General features: G+C 58.1%; 2 protein-coding genes across 5 annotated transcripts; one reads left to right on the forward strand and one right to left on the reverse strand.

Moving 5' to 3' along the window:
• Positions 1 to 1,006: 1,006 nt before the first annotated feature.
• Positions 1,007 to 17,682, forward strand: MUTYH (mutY DNA glycosylase). Of its 4 annotated transcripts, XM_034779583.1 has the most exons (18): positions 1,111 to 1,129; positions 1,879 to 1,994; positions 2,408 to 2,489; positions 3,414 to 3,535; positions 5,837 to 5,876; positions 6,435 to 6,508; positions 6,688 to 6,729; positions 6,833 to 6,904; positions 7,108 to 7,221; positions 7,634 to 7,731; positions 8,779 to 8,923; positions 11,226 to 11,313; positions 11,930 to 12,124; positions 14,255 to 14,406; positions 14,844 to 15,017; positions 15,278 to 15,328; positions 15,596 to 15,803; positions 16,613 to 17,682. In XM_034779583.1, the coding sequence occupies exons 4-17, from the start codon at positions 3,416 to 3,418 to the stop codon at positions 15,755 to 15,757; spliced, it is 1,527 nt and encodes a 508-aa protein (XP_034635474.1). In that variant the 5' UTR covers positions 1,111 to 1,129; positions 1,879 to 1,994; positions 2,408 to 2,489; positions 3,414 to 3,415; the 3' UTR covers positions 15,758 to 15,803; positions 16,613 to 17,682. The 4 variants fall into 4 exon arrangements, with proteins under 4 accessions (XP_034635471.1, XP_034635472.1, XP_034635473.1 ...); XM_034779580.1 differs by lacking the exon at positions 2,408 to 2,489 and having other exon boundaries at positions 1,007 to 1,129; XM_034779581.1 differs by lacking the exon at positions 2,408 to 2,489 and having other exon boundaries at positions 1,007 to 1,129; positions 16,636 to 17,682.
• Positions 17,668 to 22,093, reverse strand: HPDL (4-hydroxyphenylpyruvate dioxygenase like). The gene is made up of 2 exons (XM_034779584.1): positions 21,985 to 22,093; positions 17,668 to 20,038 (listed from the first exon to the last, which is right to left on the reverse strand). Exon 2 carries the CDS (start codon positions 20,008 to 20,010, stop codon positions 18,763 to 18,765), a length of 1,248 nt encoding a protein of 415 aa, XP_034635475.1. The 5' UTR covers positions 20,011 to 20,038; positions 21,985 to 22,093; the 3' UTR covers positions 17,668 to 18,762.
• Between the last annotated feature and the right edge of the window lie 706 nt (positions 22,094 to 22,799).

The following is a 22,799-nucleotide window of genomic DNA, read 5'->3' on the forward strand; positions in this document are numbered from 1 at the left end:
CACCAGGAACTCCCACCGATTTCAACCAACAATTCAGCAAGGCAGAACCAAACCCTCCCAGTCAGCGGCAGTGCGTACTCCCGGGGAACAACCCTCTGCCAGAGCTGAAAGGGGCGGCTGCCCTTTGTTCACAGAGTCTGTCAGGAGCAAGTGCGCACGGATCAGAGCGGAGACGGCAGCGCTGAGTACAAGCTACGCGGCGCAGACCATTAGGTGCCATTCCCAGCCAGCCGCTGCCTAGAGCGGGGGTTCTCAAACTGGGGGTCGCGAGGTTATTACATGGGGGATCGCGAGCCGTCAGCTCCACCCCAAACCCCAATTTGCCTCCAGTATTTATAATGGTGTTAAACATATAAAAAAGTGTGTTTAATATATAAGGGGGGGGGTCACACTCAGAGGCTTGCTGTGTGATAGAGTCACCAGTACAAAAGTCGCCCCTCTCCCCCCTCCCGGGGATAAGCCCCCCCTCCCCGCGGCCCCTCCCCGGGACCCGCCGCAGCGCAGGGAGCGCCCCACGAGCCCCGGGCCGCGGTGCATGCCGGGACCGGTTATTCCAGGGCTCGCCCAGCCCGTGACTCACCCCGGGCCCCGCGCGGGCGGGGGGGGGGGGGGGGGGGCGCAGCTCTCACGGCGCCGCCATGGTCCCGCTTCCGGGACTGGAGACCGCTGCGGAGCTCTGGCCGGCGGGGTCCTTCCCTGCAGGCGGCGCGGCCGGGCTGCCCGGACAGGTGCCTGTCTCCGGCTCACTCTAACCGCCGCTCTGCGCCCTCAAGGCCGCTCCCGAGCGGCCGCTCCGCGCGCGCAGCCACGCGCCGCACGCGCCTAAGCCAACGAACGTTTTTACTTATCAGGCGTTTGGAACGGGCAGCCCCGAGTCCGAGCGGGGTCCTTGTGAGAGGCCGGACGGGGGAGGTGGCCGGTCTTCTCGGACACGCTGATTGGCTAATAACCCCTGGTCCCGCCTCGTCCCTCGGACAGCTGATAGGTCAGACCTGTAGCGTCCGGTCCCAACAACACGGGCGGCGCTGAGCGCGAGTCTCGCTCTGATTGGCTCCTGCGCGCCCGGGCCCGAGCTCTGATTGGGCCGCGCGAGAGCGAAGCAGGTTCCCGGGAGAGCTGGGCGCGCGGGGTGAGTGCGGGAAGGGAAGGGAAGGGAAGGGAAGGCTCCGCGCGCGCGGCCCCTGTTGCAAGGCGCGCGCTAGGCTGGGGGCGTCGCTCCCCACTGGCTGCCGGCCTGCCGCGCGCCCGGCGGGGGCAGTTTCTGGAGGCTCCCCCCAGCGTGCGGGGAGCGCGGGGTGTCCGGTTCATACACACCCCGAGATTCACGGGGTGCCCGCTTCACACACTATCCCCCCCATGAGGTGCGCGTGGTGTCCGGTTCACACACACCCGCCACGAGGTGCACAGGGTGTCCGGGTGTCCAGTTCTCTCCCCCCACTAGCATGCACGGTGGCAGTGGGAGGGTGTGTGGTGTCCAGGGGGGAGGTTAGAGCTCTAGGGATGGAGGGTTGTTGGAACTGCTCAGGGCATAGGCACCGACTGCGTGGGTCCTCCGGGGCTGGAGCACCCATGGGGAAAAATTAGTGGGTGCTCCGCAGCTAAGCTGCCCCCATCTCTTCCCCGCCTCCTCTCTTGAGTGCACTGCGTTCCTGCTCCTCCCCCTCCTTCCCAGCATTTCTGCCCACCACCAAACAGCTGTTTGGCGGCGTTCTGGGAGGGAGGAGTCGGGGAAGAGGTGGGGTGGGGACTTGGGAAAGGGGGCGGGGTGGGAAGAGGTAGGACGAATGTGGGTACTTGGGGGAAGGAGTGGAGTGGGGGGGGGAGGGGGCCCTTGAGGGGGTCACCATAACAGTACCCCATTCACTCTTCTGTCCTCAGCCTGGCGATGAGTAAACTCCGGGCAGCAGCTCGCAGCGGGCGGGGACTCCGGCAGGGTGCAGGGGAAGTGAGGAAATCCCCAAGGAGGTGCAGGGAGAATGTATCATCCCATAAAGGTGAAACGCTTTGGCTACAAGGATCTTATTGGGACTCTGGAGTGAGGGTGACACCATGACGATAGGCACAGTGTGAACAGCTAGACACGTACCAAACGAGAGCGGGAATGAGCCTGGGTGCAAAGAGACTCAGGCAAATAAAACCATATTTTGTAAATAAAACCCTGCCCGTCATTGAATAACGTGCAGCCTCAATCTGACCATTGAATACGTTAATTCACGGCTGATCCTTATATCCTGCGCTTGTACAGCACCATTCTCAATGGAGCCCAACTCTCTGGACTCCAACCTGCACCTTAAGTGCCATTCGGTGCTAAAATGGCATTGTGAGGTTCCTTGTTTCTTGTGTCTCAGTAACTGCAGTTCAGCTGTGCTCAGTTTACAAATACATATACATTTCCTCTAACTGCCAGCCCTGCCAAATCACCTTTGGGATTTGAGAATCAGTCTGAGCTGTTTTTCCTCATGCGCTAGCAAGGACCAAGATTTCACAAGGTGAGCTTGGTTAACTACTCTGCTGATGTTGTATGAGCTGAATAGATTGCAGCTTCCTCGCACAGAGGTGGGTGAGCTCTGCTGGGCTAAGAGCAGTAAAAAGTAGTTGAACGCTTACTTTAGTCACTGAAATCAGAAGACTTGGCTCTGATACACGCAGGGAGTTGACAGTCACGTTTTCAGAGACATAACATTTGAACCATAAGTTTCTGCTTCTTCCTTTTTTCAACACTGTTTGTTGTTGCACTTCCAAAAATAGACTGCCTGGTTTCTGGTCAGTTTCTCTGCCTCCTTCTTGCTAGACCCATGTTGTTTGTCTCGGCTTCCCCTGACATTGAAATCGCTTAGCCAGAAACTTATTTTGGTTAATGCATTCAGCTGAGCACAGAGAACACTTCATAGTCATAGAAGTGTGTACTAGTTAAGGGTTGGCATGCTCCAAGTTGTACGAGACACATGGAAAAACAGTCCCTGCCCTGATGAACGTACAGTCTATGAGATGACAAGATGCAATGGGAGACCCAGGTGAGGGTGGTAAATTAGAGGCTTTTTTTTTTCTCTAATCTGACATGTCTCTCCACTTCTGTAATGTTTAGGAGGGGAAGGCATTTGATGAGGGCCAGTATTTGTGAGTCTGGTAGAAGTGAGGCTTTAGGAGGGAATTTGAGATTGTAGAGGTCTGGCGCACTGGGACCGGGTGAATCCTAGAAACAGCTAGTGAAAGCCTTTTGGGGCCACACACCCTTCATGGTCTAGTGCAGGCTTGTCAAGGCTATTTTCTTTGTTTCTAGTGGTTTGTCCAGTCTGATGGAAAGACCTCCTTTGCTTCAGTAATGAAAGAGCAGCCAAGCCCTACCCTCCCACCTCCTAGCTCCTTTAACCACTTGTCCTGTCTTCTGACTGGCATTTAATGTCTCCTTGCAGGTATGCTTCCTCCAGTGTCTGCATACCATCTCTTCAGCCACCTGGCAGAAATCGAGGCCTTTCGGAAGAATTTGCTTGCCTGGTATGATAAATGCAAGCGTGACCTTCCCTGGAGGAAATTGGTACGGTAGGAGTGGGTCACCACAATACGTGATTGGGTTTCCCCCAGTTTAAAAGATGCTGCCGTGATGATCAAAGCACTGTCTCATAGACTCATAGACTCATAGACTTTAAGGTCAGAAGGGACCATTATGATCATCTGGTCTGACCCCCTGCATGCTGCAGGCCGCAAGACCCTTCCCTGGACTCTGCCGTTGAAGTCCCCAATCCTGTGTTTTAGTGACTTCAATCGGCTGAGACCCTCCTGCTAGTGATCCCTGCCCCATGCTGCGGAGGAAGGCGAAAAACCTCCGGAGGCTCAGCCAATCTACCCTGGAGGAAAATTCCTTCCCGACCCCAAATATGGCGATCAGTAATACCCCGAGCATATAGGCAAGAGTCTCTAGCCTGACCCTTGTTGGCCATTATGCTATTCATGTACCATTGCTTGGTTTTCCTCGGCTACTATGTTTTACCATTAAACCATTCCCCCCATAAACTTATCCAACTTAATCTTAAAACCAGACAGGTCCGTCGCCCCCACCGTTTCCCTCGGAAGGCCGTTCCAATATTTCACCCCTCTGACGGTCAGAAACCTTCGTCTAATTTCAAGCCTGAACTTCCCCCCGGCCAGTTTGTATCCATTCGTTCTCGTGTCCACATTTGTACTAAGCTGGAATAATTCTTCTCCCTCCCTTGTATTAACCTCTCTGATATATTTGAAGATAGCAATCATATCCCCCCTCAGCCTTCGCTTTGTCAGACTAAACAACCCAAGCTCCTCTAATCTCTTTTCATACGACAGGTTTTCCATTCCTCTGATCATCTTAGTCGCCCTTCTCTGCACCCGTTCCAGTTTGAGTTCATCTTTTTTAAACATTGGAGACCAGAACTGCACACAGTACTCCAAATGAGGTCTCACCAGCGCCTTATACAATGGAAGCAGGACCTCCCTATCCCTACTAGATATACCTCGCCTAATACATCCCAAGACCGCATTGGCTTTTTTCACCGCCACGTCACATTGTCGACTCATAGTCATCCTGCGGTCCTGTCCTTCCCTATGAACCTGTCAGATTGCATTAAAACTGAAGGGGCATCTAAAATCAGATTGTATCTTTCTCCACTGATGTGGTTTGTTTCCTTCCACTTGGGTCCTACAAGGAAACTAGACCTGTAAGTTTCACCATGCATTTGTAGTCAGTGTCAGCTTTTCATCCTTGGTCCCATCTATTGGGTTTGAGCTTCTGGTGCTGCAGGGAGGTTTTTATTTATCATCAGCCCCTGACTGTTTGCTTGCCTGTTAGTTTGTATTCCCCTGTTACTGCAGAATGTTCTGTTGTTCCCACTTTGTGCCAGCCCCAGCTCTCACCTCTGTCCTTACTAAGCCCACAGTGGCAAATGGTGACAGTGCATTTGCCTGTTCCATGGTGGAATGGCTGGTGTGGTCAGAGATGAACTTTCACCTCTGTGCTGAGAATTATGTGGGGCCACCATTGTCCCATTTAAAAATCTCCGGTTCTGGTACCTGTGGGTGGGGTGGGGTGTGGGTGACCTTAGGGAAGGTTTCTCTGTTGGGATTCTAAACTTTCAGGATAAACTTTAGCTGGAGAAGCATCTAAATCCCGCACGCCAAGATCAAGAGAGAGTGCAGCCAATTTTGTGTTGGCTTTCAAATGGTCAGACCAAATTCAGCATTAGTGGAAACTTTTGGGGGCCAATCTTTTCTTTAATTAGTATCTAAACTGTGCATCGAAAACAGGTAGTTGCTCACCTTTTCTTATTTGCATATGCAAATATATGTTTTGCGTGTGTTTATGCAAATGTTTCCTGTGCATCTTAGGCCCCATTGTCTGAAAAAATAGCCCTAGCCCTGACCCTCTAACCTGACCTTCCTATGAAACTCTGCAAGAACAAAGTGCTTTCCAAGGAAGGTTTTGGATAGAGCTGTTTTCAGGTGGCCAGGAGCAGCTGGAAGCTGCAAATCCCAGCTCTCTTGGGATTCCTATAACTCCTCCATTTTAAGGAGCTCTTCTATCTAAATTGCGTTACACTTACAAATTTTGTCCTCTGCCAGTATTTGAACCAGGGCTCAGATATCAAACACTTCCCAAGAGGAGCTGCTCTTCTGCAAGCTAACTGGTGTCATTCCAAACACTGGTGGCGTCTCACTAGTGCTGAATTTGACTCTCTCTCTTTAGTGCAAATGACCCTATCCGAACAAGGTGTGCATCTCCTGTCCTTTTCCCCATCGCTCCCTGAGCAGAGTCCAGAGCTGAGAACTCTGTCCAGTTCCCTGAAATTCCCTCTGCCTTCTCTTTCAGGCTGCAAGCGAATCAGATACTAACAGAAGAGCGTATGCAGGTGAGACAGAGAGAACACAGGCTGTCTGCTTGGGCTTCTTTTCTCAGGCAGAAGGTTTGTCGCGGCATATCGTCTTTGCCTAGCACTGCAGAGTTGGCAGGGTGCATTGTGGGGGATTGCAGCTTCACTGTGGAGAAAAATACTCCGAACAAATCATGCTGCTCTCCCAAAACCTGGCGCAGCCCAAAACTCCTCTAGACTCTTTCTGAAAGAGGCCAGCAGCGTGGCACTGGCAAGGACCCAGCATCACAGAGACGAAGCTGGACAATGATGGTGCCGCCCCCTTAGGCTCAAACGGCCTGGTCTGAGAGATGCAGGAGAGCAGCATGAGACAAATGGGGAGAAAACTGGTTACCAGTAGAACTTCTGGGCAGTAACTTTGGATACGTCAGTGGCCCCAATTCTAAGCCTGCTTCAGGTATAAGGGACTACTGCAAGCTATGGAAAGCTCGGCTTTCGCCCCAGAGAGACCTTGTGCATAGGCACAGGGCAAGGTGTTGAATTGGGAGGGGGCCTTCCAGTCCCCATGGTGCTCTCGCTTTTCCTTTGTGCCTGCAGTGTGGGTGTCGGAGATCATGCTCCAGCAGACGCAGGTGGCTATGGTGATTGACTATTACAACAGGTGGATGCAGGTGATTGTCCTTTGTCTCCTCCTCCTGCGCCCGGGGCCCTGAATTTCTGAGCGTGTCTGAAACCTCGGCCATTGCATGTCTTGTCCCCGGCCTGCGGGTCAGCCACGCGTTCGGGTTCGTCGCGCTCTGCAGACCCGTCCTGTGCCAGCGAACAAACCTCTGTTTCCTTTGCAATGTAGAAATGGCCGACGCTGCAGGCACTTGCCAAAGCTTCCCTGGAGGTGAGAATCCCACATGGCAGGGGCCTGAAAACGCCCCCATTGAGCTTTAATCCTGGGCCCTTTGCGACTAGTCTTAACCCCTGGCTGTGTGTCTTGGGAACAGGACGTGAATGAGCTGTGGGCAGGACTTGGCTACTACTCTCGAGGGAAGCGGCTGCAGGAAGCCGCACAGAAGGTATCCCGGTGGGGGGGCAGTTGTGGAGGGAGGGGGTATTTCCTTCTCTCCATGCTAGTGCCCACTGGCTGGTGTGGGGGGAAGCCCAGTGCCATGGCTCTGTCCCCAAGTGCTAGCCAAAAGCTCCGGAGTGGGGCATGGCTGATGTGCCCAGCTCACGTTGGGAGACACCAGGTCCCTACTCAGCTCCCCTCTCCCTTCAGGTGGTTTCCGAGCTGGCAGGTCAGATGCCCGCGACGGCCGAGGAGCTGCAGAGGCTGCTGCCAGGAGTGGGGAGATACACAGCGGGAGCCATCGCCTCCATCTCCTACGGGCAGGTGATGAGAGACCCGGCGCTCCCTGTGTGCCAGCGTTGCCGCAGGGGTGTCAGGCTGTGCTGGACTTGGCGCCTCAGCTGATGGGAGGTTTGGGGAACATGCCTCTCCCTGGGGCTGCCGTTAGCAGCTCACGGCCCCTCCTTGCCCCAGGGCAGTTCCAGTGCTACTTGCAACGTTCCCCCTGCCTCGCTGAAAGCTGGGATCTCCCAGGGGGGTCTGGGCATTGGGAGCCCAGACCAGCTCCAGCCCTCCGTGGGGCACCCTCCCAGCAGACTTGCTTGGCCTGGGGATTGCTGATCCCTCCAGTTACCCCTCCCTGGGACCGGCCTGGCCGAATGCCCTCCCCTCCTAGGGGCACGAGCTCGCATGTGCCCTGAGATGGTGACTGCTGCTTTTCTGTCTCACGGGCCAGGCGACGGGAGTGGTGGACGGGAACGTGATCCGAGTCCTGTGCCGAGTCCGATGCATCGGCGCCGAGTCCAGCAGCCCGGCTGTCACCGACAGACTCTGGTAGGGGATTGTTCTCGTCCCAGGAGGCGAGGGTGGGGGGGTTGTAATACAAACAGGAGTAAAGTACACCAGGGTGGCCCGGGGGAATCGGTCACGGGAGGCAGCTTTTCACCTCTGCTTACCACGTCGTTGGGGCAATCGGTTGCCTTGCAGCCCAGTGGATGCACAACAGACAAGCAGTAGCCCAGTGGGCAGGAGGTGGCTCCCTTGTAGGCCCATACAGGGAGTAGGCAGGGATTGGATCAGCCCTGGAGATGAAATCCCCCACCCCACCCCCAGCTGCGTACAGGATCGTGCCTACGGGTGCATGCAGCAGCGCAGTCCCCTAGGCAGCACTGGAGACCAGAGCTTACGAAGTACTGTCCAAGCGCCAGCGAGAACGGTCACCGGAGCGGCCGTGTCGCTAAGCAGGGACTGGGATTCTCGGCCGGTCTAAGCAGAGGAGGAACCGGCGTGTGGCGGCTGCAGCCGGCTTTCAGGGCTCACTGGCCAATCGCGTGCTCTCAGGCGCTCGGCACGGCAAGAGGCGCCTTGGAGAGTGTGGGCCTGCGGCCGTGTCTGCTCAGTGCACCAGGGGTTCCCAGCCTTTTCACGGGCTCACTAGGCAATGAGATCGGCTCTGCAAGCCAATGCCGGCTGCCTCTAACTGCCATGAAACTTAGGCTGCTCCCATGGATGGGAACTTGGGGTTTGGAGCCCCCCAATCCCCACTGTCGGAGAGAGCCATCACTGGGAGGAGGCTGCGGGGAGGTCCTGGTCCTGTGACTCTAGTAAGGTAGGAAGAGGGAGCCTAGAGCACTAGTCACACTAGCCCAACGTACTAGAGCAGGAGCAAGCCCCAGTGGCCGAGAATGGCCCAAGCCCCCTCCGCCCTGGGTCTAGCTGGTATCAAGGTTCTGAGCCTCTCCCCAGCTGCGGGTAGGGTGAGTGGGTGCCGGTTTGCAGTGGGCTGTTCCTCTTCCCAGCTGATGGGACCTACCCCCGGTGTGTGGTGAGGAATGCTCCTCTGGTAACCAGCCTACCACTTCTCGCTGCTCTTCGTCGTAGGGATTTGGCCAATGCTCTGGTCGATCCAGCCCGGCCAGGGGACTTTAACCAAGCCATGATGGAGCTGGGAGCTACCGTGTGCACCCCCAGGGCCCCGCTGTGCATGGAGTGTCCTGTGAAGCCCCACTGTAGGGCGCGTTGCCGGGTAGGTATAGTGCTTTCCTGCATTCAGCTCAATCCCAGTAGGTCAGTGGTCTGTGTGTAACCCTCACGCCCTTCATAAAACGTGTGCTACTAGGAGGGGGGGGATCGAGCCCCAAGTCCCATTCCCTGCTTTCCCACCGCCTCCCTCTGGACCCTGAGCAAGTCACTTCCCTGCCTTGGGATTCCCTCTGAGACGGCTTCCCGAGAGCCCACTTCGACTCCAGATTCCATCAGTTGGGGATTTGTATTGGGCGCACAGCAATGTTACGCTGAGCTGAGCGGACTCAAACACCGGGGGGTGGATGCAGGGTACATCCCAGATCCAAAATTACACAGAAACCTTCTTCCTTTATGTGCATTTACATACCGTATCACATTGCATTTCCTCTACATTGCATCACACGTTCTGGGACTGGCTTGGTAACGTGGTAGGAACCAAGCCCTGTACAGAACGCTCTATCCATCCATGACTTACTCTTTACTTCAGTGTTACGTTCCAGGGTGATCCTGTATGCCGTGGTTCTTCCCATTGTCAGTGGTTCCCTGCGGGTTCCTCCTTATCGTAGCAGCACAGACATCCTGTCTCCAGCCTGCTGATCCATTTACCTCCGTAATTCTGTCTCCCGAGAATGGAGGCCTCATGCATGTCTAATTATGCCAAGCCCACCTACGCTTTGTAAAGTGAAGGTGGTGATCTGGGCGGACACACACCCCCACCCCCACCCACCCGAAAAGCTGCTGCTCTTTGGGGTTTTGGTTTTGGACCTTGGGAACCCGAGAGGGAAGAGCCTGGTGGGGTCACTGAGGCGCATCCCTGGGGCTGGCCCAGAATCCCGCCCTGTGATATCGCCAGTGTTGGGTCCAGTCCAGGTTTAAATGACCCAGGCTATTCCTGCCCTTCCTCTGGGCGGGCCGGTTCCACAGGCTGATCAGTCCCAGCGGTGGGAAACCTTCCCGGATCGTGATCCGTCTTTCCAGCTACAGGCTACCTATAAACTATTGGACCTTAATGCCATAGGTTCATGGGCCAGACGGACTGTTTCACTGGATCGTCTAGTCTGAGCTCCTGTCTAGCACAAGCCAGTGAATTTCACCCGGTCACCTCTGCTCGAGCCCAGCCAGTTGCGTTTGGCTAACGCGCACTTTTGTCTGAGTGTAGCCAGCTGTTCCGACTACACTCACTGTGTTCAAGAGACCAAACTTAGCCCAACGTATTGTCCGAGGATAAAACGGTGCAATATGGAAAGGAGACGTACGCAGCCTCTTTCCAGGGAGCGGTTTGTATCTCGCAGCACGTTCACCTTGCGCAGAAGTGTGCTTCGGGACCGTGCATTTCAACGAGTGCTAGTTACAGCGTGGCTTGACAAGCTACAAAACTCGACGGCACTAAAATCCAGCACACCTTGTTTTGTTCTGTCCTTTTCCTGTCTCTCTTTTGGATGCTACGCTCTAAACCAGCCGTCTTCAGAGCTGCCTGCCCTAGAATATAGAACAAGCATTTCTTGTCTTTGGCAAGTTCTCTGTTAGCTAATGCCAAAGCTGACTTTGGCTTTGCAAAGAGTTATGAGATACTCGGCACGAGCGAACAGAATTGTAGCAAGACCGTAATGCATTCGCTTAACATAACTTCCCAACACACACACAAAATGTGTAGTATATTAATGCTGCGTGCATAATACCCAGACTAGGCCTAACCTATATGTATTGGCCAGTAGCATCTTTTGGAAAGGCATCCAATCTAGATTTAGAGACATCAAGAGATAGAGAAGCCACCACTTCCCTTGGTAGTTTGTTCCAGTGGTAAATCACCCGCACTGTTAAAAAGCTTGGTTCCCCTCTCCCTGGGGTGTTTACCCCCTTGGATGTATTGGGGTAATCTGTTCACGCGTGGGCTAAGCTCTCTTCTGACTCCTGGCCGCAGTGTCTTTGGGCACCCACGTCTTGTAACGTGTCATCGGGGGGCAGCTTGTGGCTGGTGCCAAATACAACATACTCTGCAGCGTGCTGCCAGGTTTGAAATGGCATCAGAACGGCCACCGTGGATCAGACCAACAGTCCGTCTAGCCCCGTATCCTGTCTTCCGACAGTGGCTGGTGCCAGGGGCTTCAGAGGGAATGGACAGAACAGGGCAATTTTGAGTGAACCAGCCCCTGTCGTCCAGTCCCAGCCACTGGCAGTCAGAGGTTTAGGGACACCCAGAGCGTGGGGTTGCATCCCTGGCCCTCTTGGCTAATAGCCATTGCTGGATCTGAGCCTTCCATTGGCAGCTGAGGCCTGTAGCTGGCCCTGTCCTTCCTTTGCAGGTGGAGAAGGAGCTGGAATTCGCCTCCAAGAGGCTGCTGGGAAAAGCCGCCTCCAGTTGCTCCCAGGCACCTGACATCGAGGAGTGTGGTAGGTGCTGGCCGGGGATCGCCACCTCTTGCCGTGCTCTCGAGGCTTAGCCCTGTGTGGAGAGCACGTCTTGACCCCTTCGCCCCCGGCGAGCTCTGGGCTGGTGGGGAAGCCCCGCCCCGGGGCACAGAGCTGGCGAGAGGCAGCAGCGGGGGCCGGGCGGTGTGCGTGAGTGGTAGGACTCCTGGCGGACTCCCCTGCTGGCCCATGCAGGTGGAGCGCCCCAGCTCTGCTGGGTTACACTGTGGGGATTAGTGTCACATAGAGGCTAGTTTGGGACGTGGGGGCGGGGACGTGCAGTGACTTACACACAAGGAGGAGACGTTACGGGAGAGCGTCTGTTGCCCAACCTCTAGGGGGTCCCCCCAACACCTCCTTGGGGGGGCCTCGTCTGGCTGATCCTGCGCTGAGCTGGTGCCTTCTCGGGAGCCCCGTGGCCAGCCACTGGAAGAGCTGCCCTCGGGGCTGAAATAAATCCATCAGAAGCGGGTGATGGGGACCCTGGGCCTCCTCTCCTCATGCCGTGAGCAGGGCAGAGGTGCAGCCCCCGATCCCCAGGTCTGATGAGGGCCGGTGCAGTGACACGGACTGACCTGGTGCCGCGTCTGATTCGCAGCCGCCGCCACCGCAGGGAGCTGCTCCTTGTGCCCCCCTGCCACGGAGCCCTGGGACAGCAGCCTCGGCGTGGCCAACTTCCCCAGGAGAGCCGCCAAGAAGCAGCCCCGGGCGGAGCGGACTGCCACGTGTGTGCTGGAGAGGAGAGGCCCCCGGGGAGAACCAGAGTACCTGATCGTGCAGAGACCCAGCTCCGGTAACTCGCAGCTCGGGTGTGCGCCAGGGTGGGGATGGAAAGGGAAGCGTTGGTGTCTGGGAACGGAAGGATCGCTGCCCCGAGGGACTGGGCATGCTGGAGGGCAGGGCTCACTCATCCCAGGGGGCCGGTGAGAGAAAAAGCCCCTCACTGCTGTCTGACCTCGACAGGCATCAAACACCCACAGCCAGCCCTCCTTGGCTAGCGGGAGGCCGGGGGGGGGGACATGGGAAGGATCCCTGTGGGGAGACCCCCGCCGGGGGCTCTGGCTGGATTAGAGAGGTGAGCATCTGAAAAAAAAACAACCTGGAAATGTCCAGAAAAAAATGGTTCTTTCGCCAGACCCGATATGGAAAAATTGGAAAGAAGCTGGTTAGATGAAGTGTTTGCTCTGAGTGACCAGGGACAGGGTTACGAGGGTGCTGCTCTTTGGTACTTCTAAACGCTCTCAAATAATAACCAATAAGTATTTAACGTGGCCACATGAGGTTCTTTATCGACGTGATCAGGACAGATCTTTTTCCACACTGCTCCTGAGCCCAGAGAACGGAACCTTCCTTTCGGTTTACAACAAGACTGCCGTGTTCTGTGCTCGGTATTTTATACAGTAACAGCTGTTTTATCCAGCCCTTCGCCAGCCGGAAACCTCTAGAAACCAGCATTTCTGATCGCCATTAAAATGTCGGTTTATAGTCCGGTTGCTGCGGGGCCAGCAGGGGGCTGGGGCGCGGGAGGGGGTTTGGAGCGCGGGCTCTGGGAGGGAGTTTGGGTGCGGGAGGATCCAGGGGCCGCTCACCTCAGGCGGCTCCCTGCTCCTAGGCGGAGGCGCGGTCAGGTGGCTCTGCCTGTTACCACTGCCCCTGCCGCAAGCGCTAGCAGCGCAGCACCCATTGGCTGGGAACCGTGGCCAATGGGAGCTGCGGGGGCGGAGGCAGCGCACAGAGCCGCTTGTGGGGAGCTGCCTGAGGTGAGCAGCCCCCGAATCTGGCCCCCTGCACTCCCTCCCACGCCCCAACCCGCTGCCCCGAGCCCCCTCCAGACCCCAAACTCCCTCCCAGAGCCCACGCCCCACACTCCAACCCCCTCCCTCTTAGTTAACCGGCATTTTTCACTTACCGGCACCCCCAACATGCCGGATAAAACAACTTTTACTGTATATTTTTTTCCTATTTGCCAACAGGCGAAAAACAAAACATGTAAGTACCTTCATGTGCAGCTACAGTCCGTCCCCAATGCTAGGTATATTTGTCATTGTTATTTGAATCAAAACTAAAGAAGTTATACTTATTTATTTCATAACCATCTCAAACAGGACTTTCTCGTGTGCTAACTAAATTGTACGTAATACATTTCGCATTCTTGAAGAAGTAAATAAAGCTTAGTTTTGATAATCAAATAACTACTTCAGATCCTTTCCTCCCCACCCCCCAAGTTTCCACTTTTTTCCACCCCTCTCCCCAATGGCTTTTTTTTCCCCGTGACTTCAAAATTTCCAGAAATTGTCCATCCCCAGTCTGGATACAGCAGCGGAGGCGCAGGGGCTGTGCAGGGCCCGAAGGTGCAGCCGTTATGTCAGTAATGATCCTGGCTGCAGAGCAGGAGGGGTGGTCAATGGTCACGGGTGCCCCAAATCCAGCCACTGGGGCAGGGCAGCTCCCCTGTGCCTTGGGCTGTCTTTGGGGGCTCCTTGCACCCATCTTCCTGGGCCTGACCCTGCTGCCTCTTCTCCTCTCACTTCTTGCCTGCTTGGCAGAGACTTTACAACGGCGGTTTAGCCTCCAGGATCGACCGCATGAGCCCTGTGCCTGGTCTGAGCAATACCCACAGGCATCTGGAGCGCTCGTGTTGCAATTGACACGGGGGCGGGGGGGGGGGGGGGGGGGAATCAGAGGGACGTGATCTTGAAGGGACAATATCCCGCAGCCAGCCAGGGCAGAAAATGCTTGGACAGGCCAGTCAAGATGCGCTCTGTCCCAAGAGGCTTTTCCTAGCCCTGACCCTGGCCTGTGAGCAGAGGAACGTCGGGCCCTGGCTGTGGTGGGAACCAGCTGCCGCCCACAGCGCCCTTTGGAGATGGAAATCTGGCTGTGCCAAACGTGGCCTGGCTGCCCATTCCTTGCTCTCTCCCAGGCTTGCTGGCGGGGCTCTGGGAGTTTCCCAGCCTGGCCTTGGGGCCAGGGCTGAAGGAGAAGGAGAAGCAGCAGAGGGAGGCGCTGTTGGCTCATGTTCAGGCCTGGGCAGGAGAAGCCGTGGCCAGAGGACGCCTGCGGCATGTCGGAGAGGTAAACGAGGCCACGCGTCCGTCCTGGGGCGGGTAAAGGGTTCGTGGCGAGTGGGGGAGCTGACGGGAGCGCAGACCGGCCCTGGCGTAGGTCCAGGGCATTGAGGCCGGATGGGGAGGAGCTGTGGTGCCGGGCTCTGAAGCAAGTCCTCTGCCTGCAGTCAGGAAGCTGGTGCCCAAGATGTGACGGCTGAGGGCCAGGAGGCCAGGGAGTGGCGCTAGGGAGTGGCAGAGCAGAGGGTCCCTGGTGTCCTTGCCTGGTTGTTCTCCTTTTCTCCCCCCCTTATAACCCCCTTACAGCCCCGCCCCAGCCACCGTCACCCTGTCGCTGTGTGTGAACGGCGCTCGGCTCGCTCGCGGTGCAGCCAGAGGGGGGCGCTGCTGAGCAGCAAGTGCTTCCCCCACCTGGGGCTGCAGATCTTTTCCTCTGTATTCCAGGTTGGCCACGTCTTCTCCCACATTCACCAGACGTACGTGGTCTATTCGCTGCTCCTGGGCGGGGACCCCGAGGCAGCCTCGGGCGGGCGGGACGAGGAGCTGGAGCGGCCAGCGTTCCGGTGGGTGACGCAGGCCGAGTTCCAGAAATCGGCCGTCTCCACTGCTATGAAGAAGGTACTCGACCCCACCCCGCACCCCCCGATCCCTGGGAGGGGGGGGAGGGGCTCAGCCCTGTGCATTCCCCATGGGGCTCCTGGGAGTGGGGGGGAGAGAGCTAAGCTTTGGGATTGCTGGGAGGGAGGGGGGCTCAGCCCTGCACATGCCCTGCCCCCCACTAGGGTCACGTGAAAGGGGGCCAAGGGCCAGCCTGGCACAACCCCTTGGAGCTGTGGGAAGGGGCCTGTGGCGCTCCCTCTCTCTTGTGCTTCCCCTAGGTCTGGAAGGCGTGCGAGCGGCAGAGCTGCGAAGAGAGGGGGCCTGGCCAGGTGAGTGCGTCTGCGCCGCGTCTGCCAGGGGGCAGCTGAAGCTGTTCGGGCCAGTCCCGGAGGCCGCAGCTCCCCATCCTGCAGGACAGGTTTCCCTGTGATGCTGTGCCTCCTCCCTGGCTGGGAGGGGCTGTTGCTGGGGCGGGGTCAGACTCCGGCCCCCCCAGGCTTTGTCCTCCTCTGGGGCTGTCGGCTGGGGGCCCCCCTCCATCCTTGCCGGGCTCCCCGGGCCAATGGCAGTCGCCCCACGTGTCTCCGTCCCTGTAGGGCTGCAAGCGGAAACGGGGCACCGATCCCTCGCGCGCTGGCCAGCAGAAACGGGGCGCTGATCCCTCGCGCGCCGGCCAGCGGAAGGTGGAAGCAGACGGCAGCCTTCCCCCGAGGCAGCTCTCCCTCGACGCCTTTCTCAAGGCCCCCGCTGGGGAATGACCGCGGCCTCCTGCTCCGACCGGACCCGCTCGGACCGCACCCAACGGTGAGGCCCGTCTGGAGGGGATGGAGGCTCCATACTCTGCGTTGCTTGGGCTGTTGTGTCCCCCCAGCCAGCTGGCAGCTCCACCAGGTCTGCCGTGCCTGGCACCTGGCTGGGGCAACACCAAGTCACGTGGACTCAGCCCAGGGTTATACGAGGCCCCCCACAGTCCGTTGTTCCTGCACTTCTTTCCTGCAGCCAACCCCCTGCTCTCTCTGGGGCTCCCCCTGCAGAGGGACCCCCTCTAGTGCAGGCTCGCTGGTGTTACAGCCATCCCCACAGGCCACTTCCCTTCCCTGGGAGGCTCGCGCCTTGCAGAGCCCCTAGCAGCCACACGGCAGTGGGGACGTGGGGTGGAGTGAGGAACCTGCGCCTGCCCGGTGCGGTCTCACTGCACTACGCGGGGAGTTATAGGGAACGTCCTGCCGGCATGACAGCCTGGGGCCTGGACTTCTCTGCTCATCCCCAGGGCGGGGACAGCATGGGGGTCTGACTGTGTCTGAACCCTGCAGACATATCCACTGAGAAGTGGGACTGGGCTGGCTCGAGCCAGCGGCAGGTGAATGTCTCTCCGCCCAAGGCGCGTTGCGTTATTCCCTGTCTGGACAAGATCTGGGAGCCCCGCTGCAGCCAGGGGATGGTTCTGTCCAGTCAGGGCGTCCCAGCCTTCTGGCAGCGTTCGTGGAGCTGGGTTGCCCCTCCAGGGGTGAGGGAAGCCGACATTCCCACCGTCTTCTGAGTAGTGGGGGGATCCGGGGCTCTAGCTGCAGGACAAAGTGGAACTGAACAAAGTGCAACTACTGTATTTCCAGCATTGCCCATCTCCTCCCAGCAGCCTCGTCCCGCTGCTCCTGGAACACGGAGGATCCTGAGACCCAGCGGACCCGGAGGGTGACGTCGGACGCTGTGTTAGGCCGCGGGGCGGTTTGCTGCTGGCCCTGCCTTGTACGCCGGCTCCTTTTCCGCCTGCTTTTAGTCACTCACAGCTGAGGTTTTAATAAATCTGAACTTTTTCTACAAGCTTTTAAAAGTGGATTTTGGCTCCATTTCATTGTAGCCACCTGAAAACACGCTCCGGCCGCGCCGCGAAAGGGGATGCGAATGGCACGAAGGGCCTGGCCCCAGCTGCCAGGCAGAGGTCACTGGGCAACCGCTGGAGCTATGGTGCAGGACATGTGGCATCTGCTGTGAGCAGTGGGGAAGGAGCTTTGTGTGCCCTGAGTGCCACACGATCACCCAGCGGCTCCATCCCACCTATGGGCAGCCTGCCTGGTGTGGAGCGGATCAGCAAAAACCGACCTGCGGTGGCACCCACTGGCAAACGGCAGAACTGCAGGAATTCTCTGCTGAACGCATTTAACTCAAACCGGGCAACGTTTTGGGGCCAAATGGTTTCCTCACCAAAAAAAGCCGTGTGGGTCGACCTGATCTGCTTTGGAAGTGGGTCAAGCTGAATCAGCGTATCCAGGCAGAGAGCTAGGCCTTAGTCCAGTCAATTTCCCGTCTAGACAAGTCCCTCAGTGAAAACCCCCAGTCCCCCTCCCTGGGGGCTGTTAACATGAGCACCTCTGCTGGTCCGCTGTGGGGGTGTAGCAGAGGTGGACTGGGTGGGAGCTGGGACTGACATCAAAGAGATCTGCATAGGGCACCAGCAGCACCCCTGGGGACCCCCAGAAACGAACTCGGTGCTCAGACGCAGTGTGAACTCCGTGGCAATCCCTGCCAAGCCGGCGGGCCGCCCTCTCCCATGCTAGCCCCAGGGTGTCCTTCAGCCGCAGCCCCTCGGTGGCGCATTGCAGGGCCCTGCGGTGGGGCTGAGCAGCGCAGACCTGGCTCTTTGCAGAAGCAACAGGACACGGATCAGGAAAATCAGTTCTCAGTTTAATGACTAAATTCAAGTGAACAATACGACGCTCGCCCCGTAAGCGAGAATCCACTCGCGGCAGGAGCGTGAGCGAAACCCAGCCTGGGGGAGATTCTTGTAAACCGAACCGAAAACCATGAACGGAACAAGAACGTGGGAACAGCTCATTCACGAGGGGCACGGGGAGGTGAGTGCCTGGGGCATTAACTGCCTGGCTGCAGGGAGAGCCCACGCGCCGGCCCCGGTGAGGACGCCCCACTCGCGCGCCCGGCCCGTGGCGTGCGGGGAAAGGGAGAGGATTCCCAACCAGCTGCCTTGGCAGAGCGAAATCCCTGCGGAGCCACTCGGTGCAAAGTGAGAAGGGCCAAGGGGAGCAAGTGGGGAGGGGGAACTGTCCTGCCCTGGAGGGGAAGAGGGTGGAGCAGACAGGACGTGGGCTCTCCAGCAGCCAGCCCCTCACAGCGAAGGGTTACAGACATGAATAGTGCTGAGATCAATGCAGAGCCAGTTCTCAGGCCAGCTGGGATATCTGCTCCCAGGGATGCCCCCCCCCCCCGGTCATTCCCATTTGACTCTGCTACCCGCGCTGCCAAATGGCTGCCACCTTCCACCCCGGGGATCCCCACACGATCCCTAAATCCACCCATAGAGCTTGTGGGGTCCAAAGCTGCAGGCTGAACGTTGGCCGTAAATCCAGCTCCTGGCCCAGGGAGCAGGAACTCAGAATTAGCCAATCCAGCCGCGCCGGGGCGAGGGTTAGCAGAGCGGGGCTGGGGGAGGGGGCAGGGTTTGTCTCTGGGGTGGGAACTACCCCATGAATCCCACCCATCAAGGCAGACGGCACGTCCCAGGGAGCTTTTAAGTAGCTTTCAACTTCCCCGTCTCTGACCGAACAGCTGGTCTGGCTCTGCCTCATCCCTCCCTCCCGCCAGGGCAGGGCCATCACCTGGGGATGGAGCGCTGCGGCCACCACTAGTCCTTCAGTGCAGCTCGCCAGGCAGCCAGCCGTTGGCCTCCCGTTGTTCCCCAACAGGCGAGGATGGCCCCGCCATGTGACAGCCCACCGGGGAGAAGGCGAGGCAGCCGGGAGGGGCTTCTCTACTTCTGCTTGTCCAGATAGGCCTGCACAGATTTCCACAGGGCCCGGATGTTGCCCTCCCCGAAGCCTGCGGCCCCCCGACGCTCAATCAGCTCCAGGAAGAAGGTCTCCTCAGGGAAGATGGGCTTGGTGAAGATTTGCATCAGGTACCTCCGCTGGTGCAGGCTGGAGCCCCTGCCACCTCCCTCCCCGTCCTCAGCCAGCTCGGCGTCCAGCAGGATGCCGTGCTGGGACAGGAGCCGGGGGTCCAGCCCAGCCGCCCGGATCTCCTCTGCTTTGCCTGCCTCGCTGTAGTAGGCCTGGGGGGGCTCGACGAACCGCACGCCGGCCTGTGCCAGGGCCCGGGCCGTGGAGACGATGTCCCTGGTGTAGAGCCCGACGTGCTGGATCCCAGCTCCGCCGTGCTGCTCCAGGAAGGCGTCCACCTGGTTCTTCCCTGGCTCCGGCAGGGACTCGGCCAGGACGAACTTGCAGTCGTCTGCCAATCCCGGCTCGCTGCCCTTCCCGTACCGCATGGCGGTGAGCCGCAGCCCCACGCCGCGCCCGCGGATCCGGTAGCCCTCGGCCGCGTCCTCCTGCCTGTTCACGATGAAGCGCTGGAAGCCGAAGCAGTGCTGGTACCAGTCCAGCACGGCCCGGGTACTGCCCCGCGAGCAGGCGTAGGTAACGTGGTCGAAGTGCGTGGCCTCGGCTGGGTCCTGCGGCCCCTCGGGGACGTCCCCCACGGTGCGGAAGCCAGGCAGGAAGGCCCCCCGGTAGCGGGAGCGATCCAGCAGGGTGTGGCTGACGTTCCCCACGACGGATCTCACCACGCAGTAGGTGACGGAGCCGCCGTCGTCCGTCACGTCAGTGGGCGGGATCGCCAGGGGGCAGCCCCGCTCCTGGAGGCGTCGGGAGATGCTGGGTACGTCCTGCACCTCGAAGCACACGTTGGAGGCCGTGCTCACGAGGTGTGAGGGGCCGACGTCGTAGAGGAATTCCTCGTCGCTGTGGCCCAGCGGGGGCTGCTGAGCCAGTGCGGGCTGCGTGGGGTCGAACGGGAACACGTGGGCCGGGGGGGCCTCCCCCAGCCTCTCATTGACGAGGAAGACAGCGGCTCCTTTGCGGAGAGCCAGCTGCCGGGCGCACGCCGTCACCCGCTCCGCGAACAGGTGAAAGCGGAACTTGCCCACCAGGTCGCTGACCAAGCCCATCCCGGCGGGGACATGGAAGGCGATGTGGGACAGCCGGCTCAGAGAGGCAGCCATGGCGCAGCGGGGTCAGACCCGCTAAGCTCTGCGAGAGAGAGAGAGAGAGAGAGAGACTAGAGCAGATATCCCAGCACCCAGGAGGGAGCGAATCAGTCCCCATTGCGCTGTATGGCCCGTGCTCTCTGCCGNGTCAGAATCAACCCCCCATTGTGCTGTATGGCCCGTGCTCTCTGCTGGGGACAGAATCAGCCCCCAATGTTTTTCAGGCCCCCCCCCCGCAATGCCAATTACTGTGGGGGAAGCTGACATCTTGCCCGCTGCACAGAAGCTGCCAGTATTAATGTCATAGGACGGAGAGGCACAAAATCTAAGCCCTCGTCTACACTACAGAGTCAGGTCGACGTAAGGCTGCAGCCGATGTAAGTCCCCCACTACCCCGACCTAGCCCCTCCCTCCTTCCCCCCCCGCAGGAGGCACAGCGCTTAGGTGGGTGTAGCTAGGGCGGCGCAGTGTCCGTGTAGACACGGTGTTGTTTACATCGCCTGTCAGCACCACGCGGAGCTTGCAGCTGTGAACCCCGCTGACAGGCACGGACAGCCCGGGCTCTGGGCTCCTCACGGCGGCGTCAGTGCCCGGCAGCAGGGCGCCAGCTGTGAGCCCCCACACACTGCCCCACTTCAGTTGACGCAGGCACTCCTGATGAGGACGCGCACCATCGGCAGAAGAAGTGTCGTGTGGACATGGGGGACACCACTGCGCTCCAGGGCCTCTTCCAACCTCACAGCAGCAGCTTCAAACCCACCAGCACAGCAGTTTTCAACCTTTTCCTTTGCAGACCCCTACAAAATTTCGACAGGAGGCGCAGACCCCGTTGAAAATCTTAGACACGGTCTGCGGACCCCCCGGGGCTCCAGGAACCACCGATTGAAAAACATCACACGTGACTAAATGTTACCAGTGTGGGGCCTCTGACTCACAGCGGAGCAGGTCTGATTCTGCCCAGCAGAGAGCAGCGCTATTCCCACACACCAGCTAGCAAGAGAGCTAATGCCATCGTCATCTGAAATATAAAACTAATAATAAACGGCAGGGACTGTCTCTGCCTCTACATTCTACGGTGTCCGGCCCAATTATTCATCTGGAGTATGTAGGGTGACCAGATGTCCCGATTTTATAGGGACAGTCCCGATTTTGGGGTCTTTTTCTTATATAGAATCCTATTACCCCCCACCCCCGTCCCGATTTTTCACACTTGCTGTCTGGTCACCCTAGTAGTATGGTAGGACCTAACAGCCTCAGCCACGGACCACAACGGGGCTTAGATTTCAGATGTAGCCTCGAGTAGCAACCACACTACAAATCATAATAAAATCCTAACTTTTCCCCCTCTGCTTCCCTCCCAGTGCATTTTGTCTTTCCAGCGTCTCCTGCTTCGTGAGGAGATGCTGGGGCGAGGCACTGTCTGTCTAGGGCAGTGGTTTTCAACCTTTTTTCATTTGCAGACCCCTAAAAAACTTTGACTGGAGATGTGGCCCCCTTTGGAAATCTTAGCTACAGTCTGCGGACCTCCAGGGGTCCATGAACCACCGTCCTAGTGCGTCTCGCACAGCTCCAATGACAATATCAATCCGTAACGGACACTGATTCATCCAACTTCACCAAGTTTCCTTTATCCTGCTTCCTTGGGTCAATGAAATCAAGACTGATTCCTAGGGTGACCAGACAGCAAGTGTGAAAAATCGGGATGGGGATGGGGGGTAATAGGAGCCTATATAAGGAAAAGACCCAAAAATTGGGACTGTCCCTATAAAATCGGGACATCTGGTCACCCTACTGATTCCCTCCAGGTTTGGGGCCTGGGGTCTTTACATTACAGTGCCTTTGATCAGACTGGCTCCTCCACCCCTTCTGAGTGACCTCCACACCGGCTGGTCCTGCTCAGAGCTCATTCATTGCAAAGCCAGGATCTGTGCAGGTCTCTCGCCTGACCCGCTCAGCATCCGTTACCCACAAACCCTGCTGCTGCCTCACCTGCGATGATCGCTGCTGTCCTCCCTGCTGCCTAGGCGAGGGCCAGCACCCACATGGCACCCCCAGCCATGCGCTCCAGGCAGACAGCAAAGAGGAAATGCCAGGGACAGAGCCATTCTGCTGCAAAGGGCAGGGGAGGACAGGCAGGAAATCGAGCAGGCGTGGGAGGAGTTCCCCCACCCCTTGCAAGGAGATGGCTCAGGCCCCAGTTTAAAGGGCCCCAGGGTGAGGGCGATGGCTGGCTTGGGCGGGGGAGACTTGAGAAAGAAACAACCCAGTTAGAAAATGGAGCTTGAAAAGAAATCTGTGCCCAGGATATGATGCGGGGGGCCTGGGCTAGCAGGGGGCTGGCCTCAGGGCCCAAGGATGGGCCTTCCAGCTCGGATTGGATGTTTTCTGGTTATAATACACCTGTTGTGCCGGGAGGTACCAGTGAAATCCTGCCCGGCTGCCCCAGTCTACGAACAGGGTGCCAGATCAGAGCGGCAGATTGGAGGAACAAGAGAGCAGGTGTTAGCAGGGGATGTGGGCTCACGGACCCAACAGGGGATCGGGTTTAAATGGAAATGTAGGAAAATGAGCTGGGGTGTGTGTGTGTGTCGCTACCCTCTTGTGGTTGGAATTGGAACTGCTCAACTGTGTGCTATAGACCCTGTACTGCAACTAGCTAGGGGAAATTCTCCTTTAGCCCACGTGGTGGGGGGCTTGGAGGGCCGATGCTTCCAGAGTAGGAGGCGCTGAGTCCCCGTGGAGGTCTGAGTGGCCCTGGAGCACAGCAAAGGGGTTGGAAGGTCGGGGAAGGGATGGATTTATTG

The sequence above is a fragment of the Trachemys scripta genome, chromosome 8, assembly GCF_013100865.1.
Source record: "Trachemys scripta elegans isolate TJP31775 chromosome 8, CAS_Tse_1.0, whole genome shotgun sequence".
In the NCBI taxonomy this organism is placed as follows: domain Eukaryota; kingdom Metazoa; phylum Chordata; order Testudines; family Emydidae; genus Trachemys; species Trachemys scripta.

What these genes read in the sequence shown, in the direction of transcription:
- MUTYH (XM_034779580.1), top strand. Translation starts at nt 1,886, where the DNA reads ATGAGTAAACTCCGGGCAGCAGCTCGCAGCGGGCGGGGACTCCGGCAG. An exon ending in TTGCCAAAGCTTCCCTGGAG is followed by an intron (nt 6,730 to 6,832) that starts GTGAGAATCCCA and finishes TCTTGGGAACAG; the next exon opens with GACGTGAATGAGCTGTGGGC. An exon ending in TGCAGGAAGCCGCACAGAAG is followed by an intron (nt 6,905 to 7,107) that starts GTATCCCGGTGG and finishes CTCTCCCTTCAG; the next exon opens with GTGGTTTCCGAGCTGGCAGG.
- HPDL (XM_034779584.1), bottom strand. Translation starts at nt 20,010, where the DNA reads ATGGCTGCCTCTCTGAGCCGGCTGTCCCACATCGCCTTCCATGTCCCC.